At 36.2% G+C, this 18,459-nt stretch overlaps 1 protein-coding gene across 1 annotated transcript in view; it reads right to left on the bottom strand.

Moving 5' to 3' along the window:
• Positions 1-4,011: 4,011 nt before the first annotated feature.
• The window catches only part of LOC127957822 (60 kDa lysophospholipase-like), a 41,740-nt gene continuing 27,292 nt past the window's right edge, over positions 4,012-18,459 (bottom strand). Inside the window, exons 15-18 of the mRNA XM_052556518.1 lie at positions 8,749-8,835; positions 7,924-8,023; positions 7,575-7,637; positions 4,012-4,358 (exon numbers count right to left, since the gene is read on the bottom strand). Coding sequence (XP_052412478.1) covers positions 7,587-7,637; positions 7,924-8,023; positions 8,749-8,835 — 238 coding nt within the window. The 3' untranslated portion in view covers positions 4,012-4,358; positions 7,575-7,586. The remainder of the gene's footprint in view (positions 4,359-7,574; positions 7,638-7,923; positions 8,024-8,748; positions 8,836-18,459) is intronic.

The following is an 18,459-nucleotide window of genomic DNA, read 5'->3' as shown; positions in this document are numbered from 1 at the left end:
GCGCTTAAACGTCGACGCGAGTCTGCTCCAGCTAAGTTACAAAAACATGACAACAGAACCTACAACTAACGCTAATTTGGTTCATACTTTTAAATTACATGCACTATCATATAAAAAAAAAAACATAAAATTGATAAAGTTTGACATTTAAACACTTACCGCTGTCTGAATCCACCGAATGAGACCACGTAGATCAGAGAGCTCTGATGACGCTGCCGCAGTTGCCACTCAAAAAAGACGACATTCACAGTAGTTTCTTGTAAAAGCCCCGCGCCTGCATTATTTTCACAGTAAAAGTCTAAATACGGTATTATATTGTGAATTATCACAGTTAAAGCCTGTGAATTGGTAATAATGTAATTAACTGTGAAATATTACAGTTATATCTGTTGAAATCCTGGAAAAATTTTACAGTGTAGGGCTAGGTGATAAATCGATTTTATGAAAATCGGTTTCCTTTTTAAAATCCACAACGCTCCACTCAGGGCTCAACCCTCTCCGTGAGTCTGAGACAGAGACATGCTGCGGAGCGGAGTGATTCTGACTGGATTCATGCCACAACAGCCCGTAATATAACTGCATATATTCAGCAAGAATTCATGTTAAACATATTTAGCTATGGCTTGATCAGGTTATAATGACTGCAAGAGTCGAGCGGGATGTTAAAGGCTAAGGAGTTTGTCTGTTTCTTTTACTGATTATTTTTGGGTTAAAGCATGAGTTAAACAGATAAAGCACATTCACACGCAATCGCTTTAGCAATAATGCATTAAAACAAATTTAATCTTACAGTGCTACATTATCATTAGGCTATCTGATTTTGAAATCTTGAAGAAACTTCATCAATCTGTTTGGATAAAATAACTGACAAAAAAGTACTGTTCTTTCATCACAAACAAAATTTGCACAGCAGCAGCAGCAATTAAATATTTAATGCTTACAGTGTTATTAGTTTGGCATGTGATAGGGAAAAAAGTTTACACACAATAGCCTAAGACACTTTGAAACTCTCCTGTTATTATTATTTTTTTATAGGCTACGTTATGAACATAACATTACAAACATACTGAGATACTTTATCCACGGAGTGAAGGCGAGAGGTGTTTCTGGTATCAGTGTGTGCAAATCGGAGTGAATATTAAATGCTCTGAGCGCGGAGGGGAAGTTGTTGCTGCTCACAGACTCTGCTGCCGAGGAAGAGTGATGTTTCACCCGACGAAATTAAGACGGCAGCACAAGCACAGAACATCCGCCAAAAGCAACCTGCAGCAATGCTCGTTGCTCGACTCACCAAGCCTTACTTTTGTAGGTCACGTTGCAGTAAAGAATACGATGGTATGACCATGCAGTCAATACAGATATTTAATAAAAACATTAAAAACAAGCAGGGCTGTTACATAACCCATTAAAAAAACGCACGCCAGGTCTACACCAGACACAAGTGGCGCGAGCCGACAAAAGACAACAGAACCCAGTGATGGATACACTGGACACGATCCCCATCAGTGAACTGATGCTCATTCTGTTTATGATGAAATGTACTGACACTGTGTTCAGATGATTTGACACTAATAGTGTGATGTCATCAAGTTTAGACACACTTTTAGCACAGCAGGTCACGGATGACAACTCTCGTGTCCGGTGACTGCTCTATTTACAAATAAGTTATATAAGAACATCAAAAAAAAAAAAAAAAAAACTAAACCATAGGCATAACGAGATGGAAATATAGACTAGAAAATATATTTACACTTGCTCAGTGTCCATGACACTGACTCACTGTGGAGCTGCAGTTTGAATCTGAACAGCTCTTAACACTGAGTGGATGGTTAGATGCATGATGGGCTAGTATTAACAAATAAAAAATAATAATAAAATAAAATAAAGGTCTTTCAAGCATTAAAGGTAATAACATTACAGTTTTTATCATCTTGTCTCAGTTATAAATGTATAACTATATTAAAACTTGTTTTGAAAAATTTATTTGTCATTTGAATATTGATTTTAAAAACGATTTAAATCATAAATCAGATTTGTTTTAGGCCATATGCTATCGCCCAGAACTAAAAGCAAGTAAAGAAGGTTCCTTTTAAAATCACTTAAGTTGTCAATTAATAAAGTTATTTTTACATTGTGTGCATTTTGTTGATTATAATGAGAGAACATGAGTTTAATCGTGAGAGGACGGTTTATTAATCCGTCCATTCTTTAGAGTTTCAAAGATTTAGCTAAATCGTGCAGGTTTAATTTATTCATTTCTTGTTTTAGGCTAATTAAGCATAATGTGAACGAAATTATACAGTGCTTCACGTTTAAACATGCAACAATTTCTTAATCAGTTTACAGACAAATGTCTTTTTCCCAAGAAGTTATCTGTCAAAATAAAGGACAGGTAACGAATAACAAAAATGCATGTTGTTTTATTAAAGGAATTTTAAAATATAAATTAAAATATAGGCATACTATATGAAAATACTGACATTGCATATTAATCCATGTAGCCTACCCCCCTAAAAGGCTACCACTTTTAATGCTCAGATGCAAAGTAAACCAGTTTCTTTTGAATAATATAACACATACGTCATATAATATAAATAATACTGCACACCTTTTAAATGTATCAAATCTAAAATATGGTTTAATACCATGTAGCTTAGAGAAAAAATATAAGCACAGGCTCAGACACAGGCTTGACATTTATCCTGCTTGAATTCGTTCTAAGAAATGCACATAACTTCCAAACTTAAGTACCAAACTTTCATCTGTGAATATTACATATTAAATATATTAAATATTTTGACTATAGTGTTTTTCTCTCATTTTCCGTGACTGAGACATACAGACATATATTTAAAAGTAGGTATTTTAAGAGAATTTTATTGATGTGGCAGTTTAATTAAGTAGATTTTTCCTGGTGAACAAAAATTCAAACAATTAGAAGAAATACAGATTTGCTGAAGAATAAAACGACATTTAAGAAAGAAAAAACTATTTATTTTTATTTAGAAACACATCTTTAAATGCCAATAGATCAATTTGTTAATTTAATTTTCAAGGAGAATTTAAATGAAACATTCAGCATTTTTGGAACATCAAAGTTTTCTCTCTTTTTTTTTCAGTCAGCCACAACGATCAAGTGCTTATGTTCTTTTTATATATGGTTGAACAGTGAGATATTGGAAGTTTTAATGATTTTCAGATAAAGCATGTATACATTTTATAAACATATATGAATGAAAGCAACACATTGAGGGCCCTATAATACACCCGGCGCAATGTGACGCAAGGCGCAGCACAAGTGTGTTTGCTAGTTTCAGTTCGCATTTTCCCGTCCAGCATCACATCGTTTAATTAGCAAATGCATTTGTGCTCATTTTTGCCCCATGGGCGTGCTGGTCTAAAAAAGAGGTATGTTTAGGCGCATTGTTATTTTAAGGAGCTGAAAATAGACTGCACCATAGACCAGCTCAAACCTGGTCTAAAGTCTAAAATGTTTTTTCTTTTAAAGAGCGTACTCACTGCTTATTAAACACAGTGACACACAGCAGCACAGAAACATGCCAAATATAAAAAGTTAAAGGATTGCAATGCATAAGATTTTTTGTCGAATGTATCAGAATTAGGCTATCTATTTTCTTGCACATGAGCAGCTCAGTTTCATCTCGGAGATGCGTTCTGTCTTTGCAAAATTCCACCGTGTAAATAGCAAATCCGTCATGGCACGAACGCAACTGGCTCTTAAAGGGAATGGAAGATTAGACTCTGATTGGTTTATTGCATGTTACACTCATTACTCATTAAGAGAATAAGGACAACCCGTTTAGACCATGTGCCCGTGCGCGCCAACAGTTTAATAGCAGTTTAATAGTCGTTAAAATAGCAAAAGTGGATTTGGACACGATTTTGGACATGCCCTGAGTGCACCTACGCCGTACGCTTTAAACTTTGCATTTAGATCGTTAAAATAAGGCCCTTAATCAGAATGTGATGGACAGAAAAAAAAAATCCTCATTTGGATAAAAGCTTTTACTAAACTAATAAATGTAAATGTTATCATCACACCATCACAGAAATGATAATTATCCCCAAAAAGATTTTCAGATAGTTTTGAAATCAGCAGTTACCATATCCTGTACTGTACAATTCTCAGAAAATTAGCATATGCAGAAATGATGATCCCTTATGAACAATGCATTCAAATCTAAAAGTATACTGTTAAAGCACAATGGATTATTATTAATATTTTTTAACTACTATTGAATGAGATGAGAAAGTGGACAGATGATAATTGCTGGAAGTGACAGCTAGCCTCCTCAGGATTCTTGTTGGAAAAGAATTCATCTGATAAACTCCCCATTCTAGAGAACAAACAGAACAGATGTAAGCACACTTCTGTATTGCTCTGCATTCAATGTGACTGCAGTTTAGAGGTCATTTGATTAACAGTCTTAAGCTTTAACAAATCATGATGAGCTGTGTATATATATATATATATATATATATATATATATATATATAACCAGCACCTGTGTGTGTGTGTGTGTGTGTGTGTGTGTGTGTATATATATATATATATATATATATATATATATATATATATACACATACATACATACATACACACATACACACACACACAGGTGCTGGTCATATAATTAGAATATCATCAAAAAGTTGATTTATTTCACTAATTCCATTCCAAAAATGAAACTTGTGTATTATATTCATTCATTACACACAGACTGATATATTTCATATATTCATTTCCTTAAATTTTGATGATTAGAACTGACAACTAAGGAAAATCCCAAATTCAGTATCTCAGAAAATTAGAATATTACTTAAGACCAATAATACAAAGAAAGGATTTTTAGAAATCTTGGCCAACTAAAAAGTATGAGCATGTACATCACTCAATACTTAGTTGAGGCTCCTTTTGTCTGAATTACTGCAGCAATGCGGCGTCGCATGGAGTCGATCAGTCTGTGGCACTGCTCAGGTGTTATGAGAGCCCAGGTTGCGCTGATAGATTTTCTATGGGGTTAAGGTCAGGCGAGTTTGCTGGCCAATTAAGAACAGGGATACCATGGTCCTAAAACCAGGTTCTGGTAGCTTTGGCACTGTGAGCAGGTGCCAAGTCCTGTTGGAAAATGAAATCTGCATCTCCATAAACTTGGTCAGCAGCAGGAAGCATGAAGTGCTCTAAAACTTCCTGGTGTACGGCTGCATTGACCTTGGACCTCAGAAAACACAGTGGACCAACACCAGCATCTGACGCTGTCTGTTGTTCAAGAGTGGCTTGACACAAGGAATGCGAAGCTGAAACCAATGTCTTGCATACGTCTGTGTGTAGTGGTTCTTGAAGCACTGACTCCAGCTGCAGTCCACTCTTTGTGAATCTCCCCCACATTTTTGAATGGGTTTTGTTTCACAATCCTCTCCAGGGTGCGGTTATCCCTATTGCTTGTACACTTTTCTAACACATCTTTTCCTTCCTTTCACCTCTGTATTAATGTGCTTGGACACAGAGCTCTGTGAACAGCCAGCCTCTTTTGCATTAACATTTTGTGTCTTGCCCTCCTTGTGCAAGGTGTCAATGGTCGTCTTTTGGACAACTGTCAAGTCAGCAGTCTTCCCCATGATTGTGTAGCCTACTGAACTAGACTGAGAGACCATTTAAAGGCTTTGCAGGTGTTTTGAGTTAATTAGCTGATAAGTGAGTGTGTTGTCTTCAGTATTCAACCTTTTCACAATATTCAAATTTTCTGAGACACTGAATTTGGGATTTTCCTTAGTTGACAGTTATAATCATCAAAATAAAAAAAATAAACATTTGAAATATATCAGTCTCTGTGTAACGAATGAATATACAAGTTTCACTTTTTTAATGGAATTAGTGAAATAAATCAACTTTTTGATGATATTCTAATTATATTACCAGCACCTGTGTATATATATATAATATATAATAGATATATATATATATATATATATTCAGTCACATGGAAATTAAGTTTTTAGAAGAAAACATTCCAGTGCACAGTGTATGCATTGCAAAGCTAGACAAGACAAGCATTTGTGTTTAAAAAGTGTATAAATATATGTATTTTGTTTTTAAGAAAATGACTTTCGCTAGATAAGCAATTTATTCCTTGGCTGGGATCGTTTAGAGTCTATCGATGTTGCTGCATTCTTAACCTTTAAACCATTGAGCACCACTGAAGTCCACTATATGGATACAAATCCTGGAATGTTTTCCTCAAAAGACTTCATTTCTTCATTTCTTTGCGACTGAAGAAAGAAAGACATAAATATCTTGGATGACATAGGGGTGAGTAAATTATTCAGGACATTTTTATTCTGGAAGTGGAGTAATCCTTTAAAGGGGTCATATGATGCAAATTTTTCAAGTTTTCCTTTCTCTTTGGAGTATTACAAGCCGTTTGTGCGTAGATAAGATCCCTAAAGCTGCAAAGAATAAATCTCAAACCCAAATAAATATTTTTTTAAAAGGTTAAGACTCAACAAGGCCATCCTAAAATGGTCCATTAAAACACGCCCCCAAATGATTACCTCACTGTGTGGGAAGCTTTGAATTACAACACCCAAATGTATACAGAAAAGAAAGAAGGCGGAACTGTTATTCTCACTGTAGTGTTGTTGCCGCCGCCATGTCTTGGAGATGCTGTGTTTTTCTAGTGAAAGCAAAACTACTTTATTTGGGCTTTCAAAAGAGGACACGACTAGAAATCAGTGGTTAAACTGTATTTACAACACTGTTCCAGAACAGTTTATCCCAAATATTAGAGTGTGTGCAGCACATTTTAAGAAGGACTGTTTCCAGAAACCTGAACCAGTAGCATACAGTGCCAGCTGTACACAAAGGCTGTTTCTATAAAGTGGGGCAGTTCCAACTTTGCAAAGACAGTCTGGTGCTTCTGACTCACAGCCTGTAAGTATGTTTTCATTTGTAAAGAATTTGTCACTGACTATTAAAACACACATTTTGAGCAGTGTAGAGTAGCACTTGTTGTTTCTATGATCACAAATGCAGACATGATAATGTTAACGTGGCATGATGCAATGTGACGCAAAAGAGGCAGTATAAGTCATTATAATCAGTAATTATGTCCCCACTGGATGCAACAAATGCCCTGTTTGTAAAAGTGAAAGTGAAAGTCGTGACATCTGCCTAGTATGGTAACCCATAATCAGAGCACACCTCACTCTTCAGATCGATGTGCTTCGTTAAAATCAACTTGTTTCAGAAGGCGGGGCATAGAGGAGAAACAATAATATACAGTATGTGGAAAATAATCTGTTTTTTTGATCCTTAAACTGCATAAACATTGCATTACACCAAATACACAGAATTATGTTCTTAGCAATGTCATATGACTTCTTCAAAGAAGGCTATGTTAGCAACGCAGCCCACAAATGCTGAAACATTGAAACCTATTTGATAAGCTAAGTTTAATTTGATGCAATAAAGCATGAAAAGTCTGGTAGGTTCTCATTTAGAAACATGTATCTAAATGTGTGTGTGTGTGTGTGTTATTGTAAATGTTCCATACCTGAATTTGGCCCTAAGCAGCCTCTAGGAAGTCCACAACCTCCTTACATCCAAATGCTCTTGCCTGTAGTTGATAGGCCAATTCATTAATTATTACAGGAAGCATGACATTTTCAACATTTCTTAACATATACATTTGATATTTGCTTTGCTGACAAAAACAAAGTCACATTGAATAATTAGTAATTTTGCAAATACTTTTTCCAATTTGATTTGAGAAATGAGAAACATCACAGATAAATGCTTCATATCCGTAACTCCACTCAAACAGTTTTATGAAGAACAGGACACTGCAGGCACTAGTTCTTCTCTTATGGTTATCTATTACACACAGTGCTCCATTAACTCACCACTTCAACTGGTGTCTTCCCATCATACCCAGACGTGGCCATATCAACCCCAGCTAACTTCCATATCTTCAGTCCCTCCAAGTCGCCACTTGCAGCAAGACTGTGAAATGCACCAGAATTTCTACATGAGCACTGACGCTACTCTCATTATTTCAGCCCCTGAAAATTCAGTCATGGCATATGTTCTATACGCCGATCTGTGAATCATGAGAAGATCGCAACCTCATTTCACCAAGACAGCAGCTTTAAACTAATTCCTGATCCGTTATAAATGTGGAGGTGATTTATTATTGCCATTTAGGGGTGAGTGCAGTTTAATCTTGTTTTATAAGACAGTTCTGACTCTAAATTCTGACAAGATAAACCAAGTTAGAATTCATTAAATTTAATAATTTGAATCAACTGATATTAAAAACATTACCCTTGCCTGTCAAACTACATACAAACTGCTTAGCAGACTACTAGTACTATATTATTTAGTGAAAGATTACGATTTGTATACCATTATTATTATCAATCCTTTCTTTATTTTTCCACCGTTTGATTTGACAACACCGATAAACCAGGAGAGATATTTTTTTTACAGGTGTAAATGAAATAAAGATTACTAGAAATTTCTGAGTGATTTTGTTTTCAGTGTATGTAGATTGACTAGCTGATGTACCTAAAGGTCTGATATGCCACGAGTCAGTTGTTGTCGTGTTTAGAGCCAAATACCAAAAATATCTGCCTGAGTACATGTTAAAGAATAAGGGGGGTGGGGGATGAGATAAAGTGCGTGTGTGTGTGTGTGTGTGTGTGTGATAGAGAGAGAGAGAAAGAGACCGGCACAGCTCCGTTCCAGTATCCTGCAATTCATCACGGGAGAGGTGAGCTCCATACTTATTCAGCATCTCCACAGCATCCTTACATCTTTAGACAGATAAAAGTGACATAAAGAAAAACATATGAATCATATGAAATCTTTAAAAAGGAAGATCCTTCTACATTCTGTGTAAAATTATCTAAAAGTTTCATTAACATCTTACAAAAATGTGAGTGGTTCTTAATCATTATAAAAAGTTGCCGCCTCAATGCTAAGGATTTGTCAGTTGATGACAGGAATTTGTCATGCAGATGCTAAGGTGTTCAGAGGTGAATTTAGTGTTGCTATGTGGTTGCTAGGGTGGTCTGGGTGTTAATATGTGGCTGGAGTTCCTCCTTTAGTGTATGTCTGTGGGATGTTCTGTCTTTTTTTATTATCCATTACGCAAAATTGTGAGCCCAGCAACTTCAAAAAGTCATAGTACACAGTACTATGGTAAACAAAAATGAAGACATTTGTAATGAGGGTTTCTGTCCCTCCATTGAAAGTTCAGGAGCCATCATTCTGACGTAGAACATCTATCACGCTTAGTTCATGATCTGTGTATTCTGGTTCAAATAAGTAAGCCTAGTCAAGTCACCCTCTCTGTTAATCTTCAGGATGCCTTCCTCTGATTGTAAACAAGGCACAGAATATCTGGGTTCTATGTTTATCTCTTATTTATCAGTTTTCTATTTTGTAGAACACAATAGATACAATCTTAGGTCTAATAATAGCATTCTTTTTACTACACCTGCTGTAAAATCTGAATTTGGTAAAATCGCCATCCGTTACAATGCTCCTTCAACATGGAATGCTTTGCAGAAACAGTTGAAGATAAGCACTATTATCCCACTTAATGATTTTAAATTATATGTCACAGAAACCTTCAGCTGTAAGTGTGATTTTATATAGACTGCTGTTCTGTTTTGATTCTTGTATGGAGCTTTGACTTTTGTCTCTGTTATGTGTTGTGGTATGGTTTATGTGGTGTTGATATGTTATTGTGTAATTTGGTATGCTTTGTTTGTTTTAGATGTTTTTTTTTTTTTTTTTTTTTTTTTTTTACATTTTTAAGTGCTGCCTTTCTTGGCCAGGGACCATTTGAAAAAGAGACTATCGTCTCAATATGATTTCCGCTGGTTAAATAAAGGAATAATAATAAATAAAAAATAATAATGTCAGAATGCCGGCTCCTGCGTGAGCAACACCACACACATGCCTGCAGACCTTCAATGGAAGGACCAAAATCTCGCAGATTACAATCAAAATATCTTCATTTGTGATTTGACGATTAACAGAAGTATTATGGATCTATCCCTTTATCATTTCTATACTATAAGGGTGCAGAGGTGCAGTCAGCATTACTTATGGACCTTGTCTGATTTATTGCAAAACTTGCTGTCGATGGATGTACAGACAAGAATACAGTCCTATGGCTCTTTTCAGTATAATGCACCTAGATTTTTATATTGTTCATTCCACGAAATCTGTGCCTTTTGCATCCGAAATAATAATCAAACACAGATTTAATATAACAACAAATAATTGTAAATTAAAAAAAAAACATAATATTATGAATGCTTTCATCAATATTACATCAAAAAAGTAAATTAAATATTATTTTAATTAAGTTAAATAGCATTTATGCTGGTAAGGGTAAGGTTTTTAGCCTGTCGCTCACTATGATTTTTTTTTTTTAAGTCACAGTATATGTAAGGTTTTGCCACTAGAGGTTGGATTTTCAAAACAATAACAAAGCCATATCACCCTGGAGCCCAAGACCGGTTGCCCACTGAAGCTAAGCAGGGCTGAGCCTGGTCAGTACCTGGATGGGAGACCTCTGAGAAAACTAGGTTGCTGCTGGAAGAGGTGCTATTGAGGCCAGCAGGGGGTGCTAACCCTGTGGTCTGTGTGGGTCCTAGCGCCCCAGTGTAGTGATGGGGACACTACACTGTCAACAAGCACCGTCCTTCGGATGAGACGTTAAACCAAGGTCCTGACTCTCTGTGGTCATTAAAAATCCCAGGATGTCTTTCGGAAAGAGTAGAGGTGTGACCTCGGCATCATGGCTAAATTCGCCCATTGGCCTCCGACCATCATGGCCTCCTAACAATCCCAATATCTGCTGATTGGCTTCATCGCTCTGTCTCCTCTCCATCAGTAAGCTGGTGTGTGGTGGGCGTTCTGGCGCACTATGGCTGCCGTCGCATCATCCAGGTGGATACTGCACACTGGTGGTGGATGAGGAGATACCCCCTGACTATGTAAGTGCTTTGAGTGTCTAGAAAAGCGCTATATAAATGTAAGGAATTATTACTATTAAAGGTGAAGCTTGATGACGCTTTGAAGGAGCATGTTCACGGATGAGGTAATTAATTGAGGACTTCTGGGCAAATGGCGGGCTAGGCGCATGTTTTACCTTTTATACTGCTTGTTCAAGCTCTGATTTTTGTTCTGATAACTGTTACTTCTAAAGTACAGGTGCTTGTTTCTGTAAAGTTTATAAAGACATCATCTTAAAACTTAAAGATGCAGAAGACCCGTCAGAACTCGAAACCACCGAAAATCTTTATTCTGCTGGTAGGGGAGCAGGTCGGGGAGCAGGGAGCAGTCCGCTTCAATCAACATGGAAAAAGGTAATGGGAATTCTGAGAAATAGCGTGATATCACTCCAACAAAAAGTAGCGAGATGAAGAAGCAGAAATCTGACAAAGAAAAGGTCTCCAACCTGGTCTTCTTGTAAGCTATCAATGACCTCACTAAGATGGAAGTTTTAATGGATCAGATGTGGAAAAATAGGGTCATGATTGTTTAAATCTCAAAGGCAGTTGAGTTTGATAAAGTGTAGATAAAAGACTGCAAAAGACAAAATGCAGAAATGAGCAAAGAAATAGCAAAACTGATTTAAAAGTGCAAGCAGCATTTACCGGGGTTCGAGCATTTACCAGGGCTTAAAATGTGTTATGGTTTTAAGGTCTAGGCCAACCTGGATGTATGGCTGACAGTAAAACACATCTAAAATGGAGAATAGGCTCACACACATAGATACACACACATACATATACACAGAAATGAAATGGTTAAAATATTATATCAATAATCATTAAGCATGCTTACACACACACACACACACACACAAAGATACAGAGATTGTCTTCTCTTTTTAAGTTTGTATATCATTGGCATAATTCTGGCATAATTGTAAAAACTAATATTTGAACAAAATGCTAAACTTTGATCCAATTTCAAATGTTATTTCAGTGATGTTAAAATGTGTGCAAGCAAACAAATGAAAAGTACTGATTTTTGTTAATTTAGTGAGCCCATTAGTGGTCTTCCACTGCCATCTAGTGGTTATGAATGCAATTTCTCATACAACACTTTGTTTTTAAGCTTTATCACTATTATAGTGCTTTTTTTTTGCCCAATCTTCCTAAATATGTGCATGCTTGTTTAGAATGTTTGCAAATTTAAGGTATGTGTGAATATGAGTTTTTTTTTTTTTTTTATTGGCAGTTTGAAGCCATTTAGAACAGAAATATTGTTTTATTGAAGTCTTTTGAACAGTTATAGCGCCACATATAGTCCGAACCCCATGAAACTCTGCATGATTGTTAAGGGTCATCTGCCACGTTTTAACCAAGTTTTGACCATTTGTTTTGGTTTAATATAGCTAACCAAAAGACAAAATTCATAATTTCCTTCGATAATTATTGATCTAGAGAGTCCACAGAATATTACTGCAGTGGTTTAGTTCCGATCGGGCGAAAAGCCCAGGACAAGTTCTCAAAAGTATATTTTTTTACATATTTGTGAATGTTTAAAAGAATGATTTGATTAACAGCTTCACTCCAAGAGGCAAAGTTGCTCACAAAAAGGATATCTTAAATTTAATTTAAATTAAAAATATCTATCATAAGATATGAAGCTCTAGTGTTTGTGTGAATGTATGAACATGTTCTACAAATTGTGTTAATTTTTTTATTGAAAATTTGTGTTTTTGAGACATTTTCAACTGTTATAGCGCCACCTATGGACTGATCTTCATAAAACTTTGCATATGTGTTAAGAGTCATCTGCCATATGTTTTCACCAAGTTTCATAAAGTTTTGACTATTTGTTTTGGTTTTATAGGCTTTGGGGTATGTTTGGCCACTCCCCTTTTCTAAATGACCCCTTTAAAGCTAATAGGAAGAAAAAATTCAACACGTTTTCGATAATTATTGATCTCGGAGTCCACAGAATATTACTATGGTGGTTTGGTTCAGATCGGGCAAAATACCTAGGACTAGTTCCCAAAAGTAGGTTTTTAATAATTAATGAACGATTTGATTGACAGCAATGATTCTTGAGGCAAAGTTGTGCATTATGAGGAGATCTATCAAATAATATGCATATTGTGTTGATATGTGAAACACCGCGTGATTACAGAGCCAAAAAACTTGCTAACTAGTGGCTGATTTATTTCAAAATTCTTACAGACCTTTAGGGCCATTTGTGGAACACGCCCACCGAGTTTCTTTCCGATTGACCTCCGTTAACCCTGTCAAATAGGTGTTTAAATCTGTTTGGCCAATGGCGGCCATGTTTTTTGAGATACCTTCAGACAAAGGTAATTATTGATATTCAGTGTCCAGAGAATATTTCTGCAGTGGTTTGGTTCTGATCGGGTGAAAAACCTAGGACTAGTTCGCAAAAAGTAGGTTTCAGATATACCTAAATTTTCCGAGAAAACCATGCGCCGTAGAGCAAAAAAAGGCGGTGTGCACTTTTGTTCGGGCTAACCCAAGGATTGTAACGTTGGCATGTTTTTGAGTCTACGGCTAACGGTTTACGACCTGAGGCCAAAAATGTCTAAAATTTTAGTTTTTTGCACTATAGCGCCCCCGTTTGGCTGATTGGGCTGAGACTTTGATAAGTTCTCCCCATATTGAGCTCTACGATCTGTCCAAATTTCAGCTCTCTAGGCCTTACGGTTTGGGCTGCACCATCAGTTCTAGGGCGGAATAATAATAATAAAAATCCTAACAATTACAATAGGGTTTCAGCACTGCGTGCTCGAACCCCTAATAAAACTGTCACCAAATTGAGGAAAAGAAGAGTTACAAGAGGTGATGGAATCTCTTATCAATGGCCTGCATGAGAAATCTGATGAAGATGCCCGTGAGAGGTTTGCGGTTTGAGTTATGTGGGATTCTTAGAATTAATTCTTGCAGGATTAATATCAAGCCTATGAACCTGTGCTTATATTTTCTCTAAGCTACACAGTATTACACCTTATTTTAGATTTGACACATTTAATAGGTGTGCAGTATTATTTATATGATATGAATCATGTGTTATTTTATCTTAAAGAAATGTTGGTTTGCTTTGCATCGGAGCATTTAAAGTGGTAGCCTATTTTAATGAGCTAGGCTACATGGATTTATATGCAACATGTTAATATTCTTACATACTGTATAAGTCCTATATTTTAATTTACATTTTAAAATTCCTTTAATAAAACAAAATGCTTGTCACACACTACTTTGTTATACTTTCCCTGTCCTTTATTTTGACAGATAAGATATTTGATATAAAAATATATTTGTCTGTACACTGATTAAAAAAATGTTCCGTGTTAAATCATTTTCTTTATTTTAGTAAGTCGTGAGGCACTGTATCATTTCGCTCCCATTATGTATGCCTAATTAAACCAAGAAACTGGAATGATTATTATTGGACTGATTAATAAAACATCCTCACATTTAAAGTGCTATTATGCTTTGAATTTTTATGTTTGAGCATAAAATAGTTCTGCAGAGTTACAATGCACAAATTCAAAAGGAGATATTTTATTTAACAAAAATCAGATTTTAAAAACTACAACGAACAAGTGTTTTGGACTACAACAAATATTTTTTGGGATTTGGGATATCACAAATATTGATGAATGGGATGAGACTTTGGTTGAGCTGCACTAGAGAAGGCAACGAGTGTGATGTATACGTAGTTGACCATGAAAGCTGGAAGAAAAAAAAAACTCCTTATATTCAAGTGTGAATAATTATTAGCCATTTCTTCCTTTACTGATAAAATGGGCCAAAAAAAAGAGGTTTAACTCCGACTGAAAAATCCAAAATTATTAAATCCCCATGAGAAATATTCAACATTAGAGCAGTACAGTAATTGCAAAGTTGTCTGATAGTGCACTTCTCTTCTCCATCTACATGACATCATGAGGATCTGTCATTCAGAAGCATGGCTTTTCTTATCACTGCTATGCTGATGACACCCAACTCTACTTCTCATTCCAGCCAGATGACCCGACGGTAGCTGCTCACATTTCAGCCTGTCTCAGTGACATTTCTAGCTGGATGAATGACCATCACCTTCAGCTCAACCTTACTAAAACAGAACTCCTGGTGGTTCCAGCTAACCTATCGTTTCATCACCACTTCTCTATACAGCTGGGTTCGTTAAACATAACTCAAAATCACTAAGTTCAAAATCACTCTCACAGTCCTTCTGTGGACTGTGCCCAGCTGGTGGAATGACCTCCCAATCTCAATTCGTACAGCTGAGTCTTTACTCATTTTCCAGAAACATCTAAAGACTCATCTTTTTCGCCAGCACTTAACCAACTAATACTAGCACTTTTCCTTCTTTTCTTGTCTTTCATTAAAAAAATGAAAATAATGAAAAACCTGGCCATGCGTTCTGTACTAGACTAACTGAGACTTGTCATGGCACTTGTATACTGTTGTTGTTCTCTTGTTGACCTGACTGCTTCTATTGTTCTCATTTGTAAGTCGCTTTGGATAAAAGCGTCTGCTAAATGTTAAATGTAAATGTAATCTGTGAAGGTTGCATTTGCCTTTGGAGAGAATCAGCACTGTGAATTTCATCTTGTAGCCAACAGGAAAACATTCGTTTATTAATAAATAATTAAAATGTCTTTTTCACAATTATTAGGTTACTTCTGCCGGTGCTTTGTGGCAGACTTAATGCATGTGCTTAAGCGGAACATATTGAGACTTGATTATAGATGTAAATTTTATATAAACCTCTGATTAGTTGAATAATGACAAATGAACGACTAGTAACTTGAAAAATCTTACGTGGGGGCAGACCTATTAAATACCCTCTAGGCATCATCTGAGTTTTTAAAGCATTTTATACATGTTTGCATAAATTCTTTCAGAACGGTCCATAATGGAAATACGCCTTAACACTGATTTTTCCTCTAAAACACAAAAACTGAAATAAAATTAATATTTTATGTTTTGAGAATGGCCAACCCTTCTCTGCAGATATTGTTGCTTCTGGTTTTTGTATTGTAAATAACAGAAAGTCTACTAAATATATTGTCTCCCAAAAACTCATGGATACTTTACTGATATCTGGACTCTGTTTGGGATTTAGAAAAAACAAAGAGATGGTTCAATATATTGGTAATGAATAGGCAAAATTCTGTGAGAATTTATATTTCACATTCAAAAAAAATACTGTATGGATGCAACAAAATAAAATTAATGCAACAGTCAAAATAAATAATCGAATTTCGAATGTTTGTCGATTTTAAAATAAAAATCCACATTCAAATGCAAAAACGTTGCATTCTAATTTTAGATGAGCATTAAGGAGGCTGCCTTATAAGCCCCGGGTATACTTCACATTCCGTGTTCCGTACCATCTCGTGCACAGCCGTGTCCACACAACTTTCATATGTGGATGAGCTTGACACACAGTACAGGCCCAGATATACTTCAAATGAAGTTTGTTTTTGTTCTTCGTTTTGGGGCAAAAAAAAGATTAAAGACTGAGCGACGGCATACTGTATCCGAACATTCTGACACCCCCGTGCTGCTGGCTCGTGATGCTCGCGTGTAGGCCTAAACACAACAACGATGAAATGAAGAAGTGTAGGCAATCTAGGTGTGAGACGGGCCCCAATGGTCAGAATATTATAGACAAAAGAATAATCAGATCTTTATGGTAAGTGTGAATGGGTTCAGTCGAGTTCGGGCTTAATTTCTATCATCTTAGCGGGCTCGGACTTGCGCTCCGGTTTGCGGGGTAAACGGGCGGTCATGAGATGTGTTTCGATTAATGCGAGAAAGATGCGAAAATGGATGCTGAGTAGGTGTAACGGAGGCTTGCCTCTGGCGATTACGTTTTGGTTGCACCAGCAACTAAAGCAAAGTCAGAGGTGTGGAAAAGTTTTGACCATGTTTATAATGAAAATAATGAGTGAATAATGACGCACCATCAGTGAGCGCAGGAACACTGAAGACATCTACAGTGGATTCAATCATTTTCCTCCACAATAACATGTAGGCTTAGCCTAATCTCTGTGAGTAAAGGTTTTTTAATATTCATTGAGTCTTAAATGCATAATCTGGACAGAGTATTTACGCTAATGTTGGCATTATTCTTTTATTAAATGTCAGCTGCTAGTGGCGAAGTAAATCCAGCGGAGCCTATCTTGATTTTTGTAATTGCCAAATACCCATCTTAATTTAAAATGTATCTTAATTTAATTTGTAAAAAAAAAAAAAGTCTCGTTTTTATTGGTGCGTTGGTCTATTTATAGGCTAAATGAGCCTATTTAGAGGACTTATTTTATTTCTTTATTCCAACTTCCAAGTGGCCTAGTCTACGTTATTTATGAATAAATTATGTTAAAACATGTATAAATGACTCATTCTTGACAAGGCAAAAGAGCTGTGTGTGTGCACACATTTGAATAATGTCGCGCTGTAAACGGCTTCGGGCTTTTAAAAAGCTGTCAATCAAAATGTACTTCTCGGGTTCGGGCCGAAACCTGTCGGGCTCGGGTCCTGTCGGGCCTAACTCTTAAGGCCCGATTACAGCTCTAATATGAATGCTTAGTGAATTTCTATTCTAAAAATCTAATACATATTATTTTGCACTCCTGACAAATTACTAAACTGTCACTGCAACGATGTTTTATCAAAACATTGGTCAAAAATCGAAGCTAGCGGCTTTACACTTTCAACTGATGCACAGTTTCTCCAGATCAAGTAAGAGAGTGATGTTAAACATGCTGTGAAAGTGAAACGGGGTTAAAAAAAAAAAGGGGGTTAAAACCTCCCAGCGTTGTCACCCTATTTTCACTCAAAATGAAACTACTCTGCATGCGGTGCACACATGAGACTGTTACTGAAAACTGTGCTTTATGTTGGATAGTATTTAATTATAGTGAGTTGTTCATATTGTGGTAATCAAATACGGTTTCAAAGTGGCCGGAAGTCATTCATTTTCAATGGTAATGAGCTATGACGCGGTTTGGTGGGAACCAATCGGAACGTAGAAGTCCACCGCTTGAGAGGATTCCAGAGAACGCAGCTCCGACCACATTAGTTCAAGCGAAATATAAGACAGGTTGATTATTGCTGTGGCAGGTTTGCAGTCATCTATGATGTGTCCCTGTTTGCGTACAGGGACATAAAAATCAAATAAAAGTGATACGTGGACCAAGGTGTCTGAGATTGTTCATGTTCCTGGTGAATTACTGATATGCAGTAACGATATAAGAATAATAATCTAATGATATAATAAATAATAGTTCAGTAGTCCCAGTTTTCTTTTAAACAAATTTCCTTGATTATACTTGCATTAAGAAATGTCTATACTTTACTATATTTACTTAAGTAACATTTTCAATGCAGGACTATTACTTGCAT

Source organism: Carassius gibelio, chromosome B5 (assembly GCF_023724105.1).
Source record: "Carassius gibelio isolate Cgi1373 ecotype wild population from Czech Republic chromosome B5, carGib1.2-hapl.c, whole genome shotgun sequence".
Lineage (NCBI taxonomy): Eukaryota > Metazoa > Chordata > Actinopteri > Cypriniformes > Cyprinidae > Carassius > Carassius gibelio.
This window is presented reverse-complemented; position numbering and strand designations above follow the sequence as displayed.